The 16181-nt window shown below is 38.3% G+C and overlaps 2 protein-coding genes across 2 annotated transcripts; one reads left to right on the top strand and one right to left on the bottom strand.

Moving 5' to 3' along the window:
* Positions 1-492: 492 nt before the first annotated feature.
* On the top strand, positions 493-4044 carry LOC122303933 (pentatricopeptide repeat-containing protein At1g73710). The gene has a single exon (XM_043115923.1). It carries the CDS (start codon positions 700-702, stop codon positions 3802-3804), a length of 3105 nt encoding a protein of 1034 aa, XP_042971857.1. The 5' UTR covers positions 493-699; the 3' UTR covers positions 3805-4044.
* Positions 4045-5456: 1412 nt separating this feature from the next.
* LOC122303932 (pentatricopeptide repeat-containing protein At1g03540) lies at positions 5457-8083 on the bottom strand. Its single transcript, XM_043115922.1, has one exon. It carries the CDS (start codon positions 7796-7798, stop codon positions 5897-5899), a length of 1902 nt encoding a protein of 633 aa, XP_042971856.1. The 5' UTR covers positions 7799-8083; the 3' UTR covers positions 5457-5896.
* Positions 8084-16181: the final 8098 nt, after the last annotated feature.

The raw sequence follows: 16181 nt of genomic DNA, 5'->3' as shown, positions 1-16181 counted from the left end.
ATGTTCTCGTGAATTGAATTTAAAAGCAAATAACTAATTTATAGTGACCATTTCCTCTAAAATGGGTTCCATCATAAAGCAACTAAACAAAATTAAATAGCATTTGCTACCGAATCAATGAGCTCTTGTTTGGTGACGTGAAATCAACAATTGATGAACGACGTTATTCATCCTTGTCGCAGAATGATTGAATCATCTGAATAATTAAACTTTGAAAAATAATTTAATTACAAAGACATACGGCAAAAATAAAAGTAATTTAGATTGTAAACGTAAAATATTTGGAAGCTTATTAGATTCTCTCTATTGAAGTTCCGTTCCAAAATTAACCCACAATCCTTTTCGTTTTACCCTTCGAGCTGTGACGGCGAGGGCCGAAGACGCGCGAGGGACATGAAAATATGAAATTGGAACGGACACTTTATTTCAAACTGGTTTTTAATGTAAAAGTAATCAAAAGCCAAACCTAGTACATAACTACGTATACTTTTTATTTTTATGGGCAAACCTAGTACAGTACATATACTTGGTTACTGAGAAACAAGATGATTCCAGGTACTGCCTCCGGAACGAGAAACTCAAATACCCAACTGTAACGATCTTCTCTCCTCTTCTGTGTCTTAACTTTTTATCTGAGAGCCAAACCTCACAATACATGCGAAAAACCTCCAATCTTTTAAAAAAGAAAAAAAGGGCCAGATGCTGCTGCTCCACAGTTACAGCTACAGCTCTAGCTCCGGAGAATTTACTCAAGAAAGTCTCCACAACTCGATGCATAACCTAAGCTTGCTTCCAAACCTTCATTCTCCTTTCAAAACTAGGGCTTTTCTAGGGTTTAACCTGCACGACCCTCGCTTAGCAAAAAGACAGCAACGCTCTTTGCACTATGTTGTACCCTCTCACCTGGACCTTGATACTATGGTAAGTTCACATGCCCACCAACAGAATCTGGAGGGATCTAGGGTCCTACTAGGATTTAAGCTTCAGTGCCATTCTAGAGCATTAGCTCTCCCAGCACAAAGTTCTTCACTCAATAGTAGGAAAAAGAAGTATGGAGGTGTATTGCCTTCGATTTTAAGGTCATTGGGTTCTGAAAATGACATCGAAAAGACCCTTAATTCCTTTGGTGGGAATTTGAATCCAAAAGAACAGACTGTTATTCTCAAAGAACAGATCAGATGGGAAAGAGTAATCAGGGTTTTTGAATGGTTCAAGTCGCAGAAAGGGTATGTCCCCAATGTAATTCACTATAATGTTGTGCTTCGAGCATTGGGTAGAGCTCAGAAATGGGATGAGTTGAGGCTTTGTTGGATTGAAATGGCAAACAAGGGCATTTTGCCAACGAATAATACATATGGGATGCTCGTCGATGTGTATGGGAAAGCTGGGCTTGTGAAAGAATCGCTTTTGTGGATTAAGCATATGAGACAGAGGGGACTTTTTCCGGACGAAGTTACGATGAATACGGTTGTTCGGGTGTTAAAGGATGCAAAAGAGTTTGATAGGGCTGATAGGTTTTATAGAGATTGGTGTGTTGGGCGAGCTGAGTTGGATGATCTTGATTTGGATTCTATAGTTGATTCTGTAGACGAGGGCTCTGCACTTGTTAGTATTAAGCATTTTTTGTCAACTGAACTTTTCAAGACGGGTGGGAGAATTTCTGCTCCACAAATTAGGAGTGCTTATGATGTGGAGAATTCTGTTCGGAAGCCAAGACTTACATCTACATATAACACCTTGATTGATTTGTATGGAAAGGCTGGGCGACTTAAAGATGCAGCTGATGTGTTTGCTGAAATGTTGAAGTCTGGGGTTGCAATGGATACCATTACTTTTAACACTATGATCTTTACTTGTGGAAGCCATGGAAATTTGTCAGAGGCAGAACTTTTGTTTACTAAGATGGAAGAAAGGGGCATATGTCCTGACACTAAAACTTTTAACATCTTTCTTTCTTTGTATGCTGATGCTGGGCAGATTGATGCAGCTCTCCAATGTTACAGGAAGATTAGAGAGGTAGGCCTTTTCCCTGATAGTGTTACTCACAGAGCTGTGCTTCATATATTATGTGAGAGAAATATGGTTCAAGATGTGGAGACCGTGCTTTTGGAAATGGAGAGATCAGGCTTGCGTGTTGATGAGCATTCTATTCCTGGTGTTGTTAAAATGTATATCAATGAAGGATTGCTTGATCAGGCAAAATCCACTTTTGAAAAGACTCAATCAAATGGTGGGTTGTCATCAAAGACGCGTGGAGCAATTATAGATGCTTATGCTGAAAAGGGTCTTTGGGCTGAAGCTGAGGCCGTGTTCTTTTGTAAGAGAGATTTGGTAGGACAGAAGAAGGACGTTTTGGAATACAATGTCATGGTCAAAGCTTATGGAAAGGCAAAGCTTTATGATAAGGCCCTCTCTCTCTTCAAGGACATGAAAAATTATGGGACATGGCCAGACGAGTGCACCTATAATTCTCTCATTCAAATGTTTGCTGGAGGTGATCACGTGGAGCAAGCAAGGGAACTGTTAGCGGAAATGCAGGCAATGGCCTTGAAACCTCATTGTTCAACCTTCTCTGCTGTTATTGCATGCTACGCTCGTCTTGGACAACTTTCTGATGCTGTTGGTGTCTACCAAGAAATGGTAAGAGTAGGAGTACCTTCAAATGAAGTGGTGTATGGATCTCTAATCAATGGATTTGCAGAGTCTGGTAGAGTTGAAGATGCTCTACAATACTTCTGCCAGATGGAAGAATCTGGGATTTTGGTAAATCAAGTAGTGTTGACATCCCTGATTAAGGCTTATGGTAAGGTGGGGAATCTGGAAGGAGCAAAAGCAATATATGAGAGGATAAAGGATTCGGAGAGTGGTCCAGATATTGTCGCGTCAAACAGTATGATCAACCTCTATGCAGATTTAGGGATGGTTTTTGAGGCCAAATTGCTTTTTGAAGATTTGAGGGACAAGGGTTGGGCTGATGGGGTTTCATTTGCAACGATGATGTACCTTTACAAGAACTTGGGCATGTTCGATGAAGCTATTGATGTTGCGGAGGAAATGAAACAGTCAGGTTTATTAAGGGACTGTACTTCATATAATAAGGTAATGGCTTGTTATGCCACTAATGGGCAGTTACGTGAGTGTGGTGAATTGTTGCATGAGATGATAACTCGGAAGCTCTTGCCCGATCCTGGTACCTTTAAAGTATTATTCACTGTATTGAAGAAGGGAGGTTTTCCGATTGAAGCAGTAACACAGCTAGAGTTATCTTACCAGGAAGGAAAACCTTATGCTCGACAAGCTGTCATCACCTCACTTTTCTCTTTATTGGGTATGCATGCTTTTGCAATTGAGTCCTGCGAAATCTTAGCAAAAGCTGATGTGGTTCTTGATTCTTCTGTCTACAATGCTGCTATATACGCTTATGGGGTATTTGGGGAAATTGACAAGGCTTTGAACATATTCATGAAAATGCAGGATGAGAACCTGGAACCCGACCTTGTAACATTTATAAATCTGGTAGGTTGTTATGGAAAAGCTGGCATGCTTGGGGGTGTGAACCGGATTTACAGCCAACTAAAATTTGGAGAGATTGAACCCAGTGAATCCTTGTTTAAGGCAATAATTGATGCATATAAAAATGCCAACAGACATGACCTTGCTAATTTGGTTACCCAAGAGATGAGATTTGTTTCCGACTCCCAACTATCATCTGAGTCTTTAACTGAAGACGAGTCAGATGGCTTGCAACAAGCATCTGATTCTGAAACCGTAGATGAATATGATGAAATTTCTTCAGTTATTTAGAATACACAATTATTGTTGGTTCAAAGTGGGAGGCTCCCTTTGGTGGACACTGTACAGAAGCAGCATTTTGCAAGCTTTGAAGATTGTGTGTTCATACTCAGAAAAGGAATATAGCACATTAGTGGATTGATGAAAGACTCTATCGAACAAGGTTCTGGTTTTGAACGAGATATGTAATCTTGGGATAGTCCCTTGTAAAACTTTATGAACTTCGCAATATGTAAATACCGAATTTTGCCATTTCTCTTCTTGCTTGTGCAATGTTCTTAAATAACGGCTCTGATGCCTTTGTTCATCCTGCCCATACCTTCACGTTATTATCATCACGCTATCCTTTCTATCCCTGTGCCATTTCTGTGAAAAATATATGTAGGATGATTTTAGGCATACCCCTTCAGAATCTGCACTAGCCTGGAGTGAGTAGAAAGTACCTCCACAGGCGAATGACTCATGTGGGGCCAAAAACCCATGACTTCCCCGAACACGAGGATATAGTTTCTACAATGTCGATTAATGTTCTTTCAATTTTGAAGTCCGCATTGTAAGTAATCTTGGACAGCGCACTGTTCTTGAAAATCTTATGAAAAAAAAAAAAAAAAAAAAAAGGACAAATAAACACAATTAATATTGTCCACCCCGAACATAACAATCCATTTCTTCAAAACTTTTCCTCCATTGAAGTCTCTCTTCAGTTTTTTCTTTTCATTTATATTTTCCCAGAAACTTTGGAAGTTTTTTTTTTCTAATTTATTTTAATTATTTATTACTTTTTATACACAGGATGTTCGTGAAGATAAATTTATTTCCCCATAGGCCAGTATATTAATAAAGCTATCAAACTCACGAATATGAGACAACCCGTTTGGATAGAGAAGTGTTTCATTTCATTTCATTATTATAATTTTTTTAAATTTTTATACAAAATATGATAAACAATTCAATTTTTTCTAATTCTAAAACAATAATAATATTAAAAAATAATATTATAATAATATTTTATTTAACTTTTATCTAAAACCATCTCATCTCATCTTACTATCCAAACAATACCGATTTTTTCTTAGATTTTATAACAATTAAGTCTGTTTGCAATATGGAGGATCACTTGGAGTATTCTTGTCCAATGGATAGAATTGGGGCCTTGTTTGAAGAAGTGTTTCTATAGTCGGGGTGGTGCCTACTGCCTTTCTGTCAAGTGTTTTTTTATTTTATTTATTTTTATCTCTGATTCTTCCAATAGAGGGGAGTCTGTTTGGGTCAGAAGAAAAGGGGGAAAAAAAGAAAAAATCTCTTGCAGAATCTTTACAAATCCATGGAGAAAACAACTCAGGGAAGTATTAGATTCAGCACTAGATCTGTCTCGTCCAATATTTCATCTTCTAAAGGTAACTAAAATACAAAACATGACAAACCTGCATGTCTGCACCACACAGCAAGATAGAACAGAAAAAGGCAACTTGAGAGACAGGTAAGGATTTCGTTTTTACCACAGCATTTTAACACTATTCAGGCTGTACAAAGAATCATGAAAAAAGTAATGTTATCATCACCTTTCCCAGAAAATGATACTAGACTAAACTTGAACGTTTTTGTTTATTAATAAGGGCATGAAACATACAACTACTTATATAAAAAAATGACATGGATTGCAATAGACAAAAAAGGATGATTCATTGACAAAATTGAAGGATTAAATCTGATGTAGTTTTAGATGGCACAAAGTCGGCTAACCGGTGTCTTGTCCTTCCATGAGTGTCATAATAAGATCATCTAGATATATCTAACAGTGAATTGAATGTGAAATTCTAGTCTCAAAGGCTCACTAAACCATTCTGAGAAATTAAGCTATAATCCCAACTTCTCAAAATACCGAAAGATGAGCATACTACTGTTGTTCTCACCGCAGAAAGTTAAGCATGCAGGTCTGCAATTGCTCCCATAGTCACCAAGTTTCATCCTCCACATATCTTGTGTTATTCTGGTCATCCGATAGCGCTCTGTGCGGGAAGGTGAAAGGAAAATCCCTTCTGTTTGATCAAGGCCATTCCATCAGCCTTGAACATGAAACACAAAACCTCATTTCTTCTTACCATCACACAAACTCCCCCGCACTAGAAGAATTATTATTTCCAGGAATAATGAAACTACCCGCGTCAAGATGAGAACTCAAGTTTCTGTTACTTTCAATCCAGCTCCTACCTACCATCTTTTTAACCCCTCTATTTTCCATCAACCTCCTAATCTCCAAGGCATCATTCCATCGCCCTATTGCTCTGTAAACATTAGCTAGAAGAACATAACTCAAGTGGTAGTCAGGTTCCAATTCGATCATTTTCTTAGCAATGCGCTCTGCAGTTATGGAGTTTGTGCAGGTAGTGCAAGCACCGAGAAGTACTGCCCAAAGAGATGAATCATTTTTGAATTCTGCATTCTCTATCAAACTTTCAGCTTCTTCAAGTAGGCCGGCACGGCCTAGAAGGTCAACCATGCAATTGTAGTGCTCAATTCCAGCTTTAATCCCATATTCCTCGGTCATTAAGATAAAATATTTTCTTCCTTGATCAACCAAACCTGTATGGCTACAAGCAAAGAGAATCCCAATAAAACTAATGTAATCAGGCTTTATTCCGTCCTTAATCATCTCATAAAAAATTCTAAGAGCTTCCTCACCTTTTCCATTTTGAGCAAACCCACAAATCATTGAGTTCCAAGTTATCAAATTTTTCACCGGCATCTGCATGAAAATCCCAAATGCAAAACTGATATAACCACATTTAGCATAAAGACCAACTAAGGCTGATTCTACAATGACATCCCCCCAACCACCCCTTTTCATATACTGGCAATGTACTTCTTTCCCTAGTCTTACTGCTGCCAAACCTGCACATGCACGAAGGACAGTTCCAAAACAGTAAAGATCAACCTCTTCCATTTCCCTAAATAGTTTAATGACAGATTCAAATTCTGAATTTTGGCAGTATACTCCAAGCAATGCAGACCAAGAAACTGAATTCCTTTTGGGCATCCTATCAAAAACAAGCCGAGATTCATCTACTGACCCACATTTTCCATACATGTCCACAAGGCTGCTCTCAACAATCACATTTCCACAAAGTCCAGAAGTAATAACCTTAGCATGCAGCTCTTTACCTTGCTTTAACCTCCCTAAATTACCACAAGCAGTCAAAACAGTGCCGCACATAAATTCATCAGGGGACAGCCCATGATTTCTATGCATCGCATAAAAGAAACTCATGGCCTCCACAAACAAATCATTTCTTGTGTAAGCCGAAATAAGCGACGTCCAACATATAGCATCCGGTTCAGGCAACTGATCAAATAGCCGGTGTGCATCTCCCGATTCATAGTTCCTCCCATACATGTCAATCAAAGCACTAGAAATGACATAATTCGAATCAAACCCACATCTCACAACCATCCCATGAAAGCACCTCCCAAGCCTCAAATGTCCAAGCTCTGAACAGGCCTTGATCGCTGCAGATATAGTGAACCCATTTGGCTCAACCCCGAATCGCAACATCTTCCAGAAAAACTCAAGCGAGTTCCCAGGCTTTCCAGCCCGAACATACCCCGATATCATAGAGGTCCAAGATATCACATCCTTAACAAATAGACCATCAAAAACTCTCCGAGTCTCCGAAAAATCACGACCTAATTTAAAATAAAGAGAAAGTAAGCTATTTCCGACGAAACGGTCGGTCTCGAGGCCGGACTTAACAACATGGGCATGGATTTGGAGGCCATGGTTGAAAGAAACTACTTTAGTACACGTTTGTAGGAGTGAAGCATACAGGACTGGTTTGACCGAGATGTCGCAGGAATTTGTGGAGTTTAGGAGTCGAAGCGCATCGGGAAGCGCTCCGAGCTTGCACAGATAGAGGATCTGGGATTCTCTGATCGATGTGGTTTTGGCTTTTTTGGGATTGAGAGGAGTGAGAGAGCTGCAATGCCGTTTGAAGAAGGAGTGCTTCATCAACAAAAGAAATTATCGAAAGAGTGTGGGAAAAGGAACGGTAAACTGTTTTTTGAAAATTTGACTTTTAGGGAAGTTGGTTGGGTGTATCTATAACGTTTCCTCTCTTTCAACTATTTTAAGAGAATTCAAAGGTAATTGAATTTCGTCTTAGGCCATCCATTCTCATCATGTCACGTCACTTTAGAACCTATATCTAGCTTTGAGCTATTCTCCACATCACTTTTCTTGCAGTTATGTCACCTTAACAAAGTCTAACCATCAAGTTCAATATGGATTGGTGTGGGATTGGTGTGGTTCCTCTATACTAGAATATTGAATTAAGATGAAAAGAAATTTATAAGAGAAAAGCATATTAGCTGGTGATTGTGAGGTCCCAATTCTTGACCGGAGAGGATACTAAGTCTTTGCATTGTCCTCCCTCTCTATTTGTTGATACACAACATAGATCTAGATGATTCGAGGGAATATCAAAGATCTCTACCCTACCCTCCATCTGTATTTGTGGGAAACATTTGTCGTATATCAACTTATCTAGAAAGAATTGGATTTAATTAGATAGTGTGAGTTCTTTTTTAACACACCTGTATCAACAAATATTTAACATGATTCCACAAGTTCGGTCCAACTTCAAATGTTGCCACGGTATGGACCTTCAATGTGAAAACAACTTAATATATTGGAGAGGGCACAACATCTTGAGAGGCCCAATGAATACTGGGCTTCTTATCGGATTCTTGGCTCATTTTTCATAAGGACTCAGCTCGACCCCAAAGGTCCAGTCCATCCCTAATATCGACGAGATAATCGTCCGAGGATTATATTGGATAAAGATGATTACCATTTGAGTTAAATATTAGATGAAGCCCTCATCCACATATTTGAATTTTGAATAGTAGATGAGTTCATTATCACATAATAATGGACATTTTATGGGCTCTATATAAATGAAAAACCTAGGTACGTAACGATTATCTGATTCATTGGTATTCAAAAGGGTTTACTTGTTGTGATCATTGAATTAGGCATTAGAGGTGTTTCCCCCCAAGCCACTCTACTCTTTGGTTGTAAGTGATCATACGCCTGTGGTGGTGAAACACGTCCATAATAGTTGGCGCCATCTATGAGATCTTTTTTGTCCTACAACCAGTGTGCTTTTCACATGCCCACTACAATTCAATCATAGGCAAATAGAGACCAAGAAGCATCGTCGAGAAACATGGAATGAAGACTTTTAGAGATGGAGGAAGTAGTGAAAAAACTCACCGCCGAGTTGGAGGCATTATGAAAGGACGGCAAAGAACGGCCCATAAGGAGAAGATCAAGGGGAAAGAGTGGAAATGGAGGCACATAGTACTGGCACAGGGAAACCCCCCAAGTATGAAGAAATGACCAAGAAGATAAGAACCTCTTTCTCAGTTGACCAATTATTATCCAACACCAATCTGCCATTTTGTGTGGAGATTATGGCGTACCATTACCACCGAAGTTCAAAGTTTCATCCATAGATTTATATGACAGTTCCAAAGATCCTGGGGAGCATTTAGAGACTTTCAAAACTCACACGACCTCCATGGGTTTCTCGAGAAAATTGCATGTCGGGCTTTCCCTTTAACCTTGAGGGGAACGGAGCGAAGATGGTTCTGGACATTGCAGCCAGGATCCATAGACAGTTTTGATGAATTAGGCCGGCAATTCTTAACTCAGTTCATGGCGACTAGAAGGCGTAGAAGACTGGTTGCATACTATTGATAGTAAAGCAGAGAGAAGGGGAAAGTCTAAAAGCGTATCTTGAACATTTCAATAAAGAGAGGATGATGGCAGATGACCAGGACGAGAAGATTATGCTAGCCGCACTGCTCGGGGGTATATGACCGAGGAGTCCTTTCATGGCCGAATTGGCAAGGAAGCCCCCTCCATGTTATGAGAGTACATGGGCAGGGTTGACGACTTTGTTAACGTCGAGGATACAATTATCACCATAATTGCTTGATCGGAGGAAAAAGATGAATGTGGATCAAGAGAAAGTCAAAAGAATGATCGGGATGGAGGACAAAAGGCGAGAAGGGACCAACATGAACCAAGTCGTGATGGGCAAGCAAGAAGACACAATGGTGGTTGTGTACATTATTCCAGTGTGCACAATCGAGACAAAGCAAAAGAAACAAAGCAAGATGATAATAATACGCGACAAACCGGAAAGCATTGTACCTACCACAAAACAAATAGGCACATAATCGAGGATTGACACAACTTGAAATGCAAAATTGAAGATATGAGAGATAGTGGCGAGTTAGAGCGACTGGTTACCCAAAATGCCACCCCTGCACAACATGCAAATGACAGAAAACCCGAGCACAAAACTTGGTAAAGTGAGAGCACTAGATTACGGGGCTCTAGAAAGAGAGGAAGGAGGTTGCAGGAGCCTTGAGATGGGTGACTAAGGATGGATATGGACTGAAGAGACCTCCCTAGGGGACATACACACAATTGCTAGAGAATATGCTAGAGGTGGCCCAACCTTTTATAGAAGAAAGGTGTATGCAAATGCGCGAGGTACAAGGAAGTTTACAACGTGGAGAGACCTATCAAACAACCTCGAGTACATGCCTCCCCGAAAATATCCTTTGGCGACGAGGATTGTCAAGGAGTTGTCTACCTGAACGACGATGCATTGGTAATAACAATGTTGGTGGCAAATTACACACGAGGAGGATCCTGATTGATAATGAAAGTTTGTCAGACATTCTATTCTGGAATGCTTTCTGCAAAATAGGGATTAGTGTAGATAAGTTGCGACCTGCACCAACTATATTGAAAGGGTCCATTGCATTGCTGGTGTTTGTAGGAATGGACCTCCACATTGCCACTACTATGATAGAATTCTTGGTGGTGAGAACCCGATCAACATACAATGCAATTATTGATCAGCCTACGTTGAATGTAGGGGTGCTACTCGTACCATACGGTGCGGGGTAGCCCCCTCCCAGCCCCCTGCCCCGCATAGGGCGGATGGGAAAATTTGTCCTCGCCTCACATAACGGGGTGCAGGTTGGGGGGCAATCCGTTCGCCCCCCCGACCCCTATTGGCCCAGAAGCGATTTTTGAGCCAAAAATGGCCCATAAACCGCTGAAATGGGCCTAAAATAGCCTAAAAGCTTTTCTTTTAGGCCCAGAAACAACTTTTAGGCCATTTTGGACCCATAAAATTATAAGTAAAAAAAAAAAAGTTTAAAAACCAGATTAAAAAAAAGTTACATGAATAAACATAAATTAAATAATATATACATGATACAAATTTACTAATTTAGAGCAAATGAAATACTACTACAGACTACTAGTCTAATATCTAATAAACTAATAATAATAACTAAACTATTACAAAATTGAAAGACTAAACAATTACAAAATTATAAATATAAAAGTGTCAAATGGATATTGTATCAATATTACAAATAATTGAATACATAATATGAACAAATGATTCAAATTTGAATATTCTAAAGAGAGAGTTGTGGGTTGTCTTTGCCTTTGACATTTAGGGTGGCCTGGGCTTGAGTACATATTCATATTGCAGCGGAGGTAGATGTTGTCGCATGTGTTTCTACAACAATCAATACTAAAATTAGTACTGATGAAATTAAAATGAATATAAATAAATCAAAATAATAAAATAAAAAAAATTGCCAGGTGGTCTAGATCCAGATTGATCACTACCCTCATTCTCATTGATCTCCTTAAAATCTAAAACATCCGAAACATAAATATCCTTTCCCATCATCTAACTTTGTGTGCATGTCAATGCCTTCACAGTTGTAGCAGACAATGAACTATGGAAAGGGTCTAATATGAACCCTCCAGTACTAAAAGTTGACTCTGAGGCAACGGTGCTAATAGGGATGACCAAAATACAGCGGGCAATCTCAGAAAGGATGAGATATTTCTTTGTGCAACCTTCCATCATCCTAATATATCAAAATTATCATCATCATCTTGGACCATATCCCCTGACAAGTAGTTGTCTAACTCTGAAACCACCTCCATTGATTGATGGACTAGTGTGGGATTCTGTACGAGAGTTTTGGTCCACGGCATTCTACGTTTCTTTGTAGGAGACCCAATCATGGTGTTTGTAGGAGGCATTGGGGTAGGCGTAGGTGTCTTAGATGCAGTACCACCCTTAATTGCATTAAACTCATCATAAAATTTAGTCAGGGTATTTCGGGCCATTTCACTAGTAAGATCAGTCCATGCTTGATTGTGCGCAAGTCCCAAACCATATAACATGTCTAAAACTTTCAGACGGGGATCAACAATAACAACCACATATAACAAAATATTCAATCTAGTCAAATCTCCTAAATACTTGTCATATTTGACTTTCATGATCAGTGCCATCCCCTTCATCCTTTCATTGGAATGCCTACGCATGTCTTCTAATTTTTCTTTTACCCTACATATTTGTTAACAAAATCCATGGGATGTAGGGTACAAAGAATCAGATATATTCAATGTGACATGGTAAAAAGCCCAAGAAAATCAATAAAAGTATAAACTACCACCCAATCATCATCATAGGCTTTCCTAATCCCCTGTGCTCATCAAAGTATTTGACATATTGGATGTCTTCATCACCCAATAATTGAAAGGCTGTCTTATATTCTTGGGCCGCCTCCAACATCAAGAAGGTTGAGTTCTATTTGGTAAGAACATCAATACAAAGACCCTTCTTCGATGTTATGTTCGCAACCTTCGCATCAACCTTGAATTTCTCCAATCTAGAAGAAAAATACCTCACAAATTTCACATCCATTCTAACTCGTGCAACCAAGTTATCAACATCTTTCAACCCCTCAGTCACAATTAAATTCAAAATATGTATAGCACATCTAACATACAAATATTTGCCACCCAAGAATGTCTTATTTGTCTATCTAAGACAAATTTTTAGATATCCTAAGGCGACATCATTAGACGAGGCATTATTAACCGATATAGTCAAAACCTGTGCCAACCCCCACTGCTTTACTACGGCTTCCAAGGCCTTCCCAATCGTTTCACCCTTGTGATCAGTGATTTGAAAAAACTTAATAATCTTTTTGTGAAGAACCCAATCATAATCAACACAATGCATAGTCAAAGACATGTGATTTATATTTTGGATAGAAGTCCAAGTATCGGTAGTGAGGCAAACTACCAAACTAGCCAATTGGCCCCTCAAAACATCTTTATATTTTCTGTACATCTTTTTAATATCTTTTGCCATAGTGTGGCGAGAAAGAAGTGTAAATCTCAGTTCCAACTATTAGACAAATTCTCTCGGTTCCAACTCTTGGACAAATTCTTGGAACACTCTCCATTCCACAATCTGAAAAGGTAGCTCGTCTATGATCACCATACAAGCTAACTTCCTTATACACTCGATTATACTTTGTATACCCCTTCAACGTTGGACCCCCGGCCCCACTACTCCCATCCGCCATTTTTCTTAATCTAATATCTAGTCTAGATTGACTCTTCTCTAATAAGGATCTTAATATTGGACTCTTCTTGCATTGTTCCTCTAAATGGACCTTCATCTGGGATGTACCATGTTTCCTATAGTGACATCTATATATTTTTTCACAGTGATTACATTTAGCTTGTGGGTTATTGGGGTCACCACCCTCTAGTTTAGTAAAGTGAGACCAAACTATGGACACAAGTTTCTTGCCCTGTGTTGGAGTAGGGGTTGGAATAGGGTTAGGTTCTGGGGTAGGGGTATTAGTTGGGGTAGGAGAGCTATTACTGAAATCTATATCCCTTTGAGAAGACATTCCTGATTACCCAACACAATTAAAAATTTTTAAAGTGCAATCCAACCCAAGACATTAAAAAAATAAAACACAAGGCAAAGTGTAATCAAACATAAGACATAAAAAATGATATTTATTAAACTAGCAGATTGGAATAATGGAATTAATTGAACTGCATGCATTCCCTTAATATTCTTTCTTTGACGTTGACTTTGTGTGCCCATACATGACTTTGACTTTGTGTGCCCATACATACATAATCGAATGCATATAGATTACACTGCGAAAGACAGAAAATAAAACATTTATTTAATTATAACACAAACAAAGAGATAAAAGGGGTTTTAAACCCTAAATTGATTTAGAGGTTTCAATGGTTTCCAATCCTAAATTAATTTAGGGTTTCGGATTGGAACAATTTCTATAACAGCCTGTTAGAAATTCAATGGTGGAATTTTTACAGACTTTATGAATCTCGTGAAAATTTCATAAGTTTTCACGAATCGACTAATCGCAAAGGTTTTAGCTTGTCAATATAGTTAGTGTTATCACTCGCTATGGTGCTAGAAATGCGTTTTTAATTGTTTGAAGTAGTTAGAAGTGTCAGAATACGTTATTGTCTACGCCACTAGACTCAGTTGAATATTTGAGATTTTATGTCACAATAACCCATTTTCATAATTTCGGATGAAATGACTGTTCGAAATTGTGAATTTATTTTTAGGGGTACTTCGGCGTTGAGTTTTGGTAAACGATTTTTACTGTAGGTTAATATGAATATTTAGGAATTTTCAGTACTAATTTTATTATGCTTTTCTTTGGAGTGAATAGTAATTTCGATAAGCGTCTAAATGCAATGTTTTCAAAATCACAGTGTAGAATATCCAAATTAAGTTAGAGAAGTTTTATTTGGACACTTGACAAGATCTTAGCTACACATAGTGAATAGTATTAGACACTTGGCACAAAGAGGAACCATTAGATGGATTTGTGAAGGAAATCAAGGTGTGAGATCATGCCACATAAGCAAAACGTTTTTCATCTAATCAATCAAATTGAGTTAGATCAAAGGGGGTTTCAACCCTAGTGAAACCCTAAATGGTTGGAAACCAATTGAAATCCCAAAAACTTGGTTGAAACTGAAACCCTAAACAGTTTCCCCAAACCCTAAAGTTCGCCTTCAAACCCTTTTTGATCCAATTTCTAGCATTGTATTTAATCACTTGATTAAATCACTTCCACATGCTATTAATTTTTCAAATCCTTGTTATGACATCTTTATCCAACCTTTTAAACCTTAGAAATTTGATCGGGCCAAGAAAAATTAGATTTGAGCTTGATAGCATCTCAAACCCTAACCAAACCCTCTTTAAACCCCAAATTGAAGCCTACTTGGTTGAGGCCCACCAAGACCCATGAATTTGGCCACCTTGGTAAGGCTTCTTGAAGAAGTTTCCTCCCCCACATGGAAGACCATTCACTTCCCTTGTCTGCACCCAATAGTGCCTTGATGAGATGGAGAAACCCACCCCATCAACCCCTATACCTCATAGCTTCTGTAGGTTGTTTTTTGCCCCTCACTATTCTCCACTTTATGTCACATAGCCACCTCCAATCAAGGTCATTCAGGTCCATATCTTCTCCCTACAGAAGCCTTGAGTCGTGCAAGACACACTTTCTTCCCTTTCATCACTTCTTCACCCCGTTCTTAGAGAGAAACCCAAAAGAGCTATCTTGGGCAGATTTTTGGGTCTTCTTGCGTGGAGCTTTTTGACCATTTGTAAGTATTTTCATATGATTACTTCTTCATAAAAGTTATTCTTATTTGACTATAGTTTTCATAGATATATTATTTGTATCATTCCATGGTCATTTTGTTGGTTGAAAATATTTTTAACCATGGAAAGGTCATTCTGGGCGTGAACTGGAGCGTTTGTTATGTTTTGAAATTTTTGACCAAGCTAATGGACATATCTTGGTTCGAAACTTTTATGGATTATTTTTAGCATGTGTTTAAGAGTGTTCATTGAATTTTTCTTGCATGACTAAATTTTTTGATGATAGATTTTTTTAGATCTAGAAACTTAAAAACTGGAAGTGGAAAAACAGTTTTTATTTGGAGAAAGTTTGAATATTTCATAGTTTGATCTTACTCTAATGGCTTTGATATTTTTATATGATGATCCTAAGTCTTTTATTTTCATATTAGGATGTTATTTTGAAAATATTTAGCATTAGTTTCAAAGATATGATTTTTTCTATGCAAGAGAATTTCAGTTAGGCCTAAGATTTGATGTTTTTGGGTTAGATCCATGTTTTATTGAGTTTTAGCCATGTGATTTTAAGTTTGATAGTTGGATATTTTTTAGGACACATTGTACAATCATGTGATGATTTATTTCAAAGATCTCCCATTCTTAAGCCATTGATCAAGAGATTTATCAAAACTAGTTGAGGAAAAAGTTTTTATTTTTGGACTAAGTATAAAACCAAAAACTCCAAGTGTTATTTTGTGACTTTGGTGACTTTATTTTGATGATTTAAAGCATGGTTGATCTTAGGATGATGTTATGAATATGTTAGAAGTA

This window comes from Carya illinoinensis, chromosome 3 (genome assembly GCF_018687715.1).
Source record: "Carya illinoinensis cultivar Pawnee chromosome 3, C.illinoinensisPawnee_v1, whole genome shotgun sequence".
NCBI classification, from domain to species: domain Eukaryota; kingdom Viridiplantae; phylum Streptophyta; class Magnoliopsida; order Fagales; family Juglandaceae; genus Carya; species Carya illinoinensis.
The sequence above is the reverse complement of the archived record's forward strand: the minus strand, read 5'-3'. Positions and strand labels throughout refer to the sequence as shown.

Bases quoted from the DNA above. Each gene is read 5' to 3' on its own strand.
- LOC122303933 (XM_043115923.1), top strand. From the start codon at position 700: ATGCTGCTGCTCCACAGTTACAGCTACAGCTCTAGCTCCGGAGAATTT.
- LOC122303932 (XM_043115922.1), bottom strand. From the start codon at position 7,798: ATGAAGCACTCCTTCTTCAAACGGCATTGCAGCTCTCTCACTCCTCTC.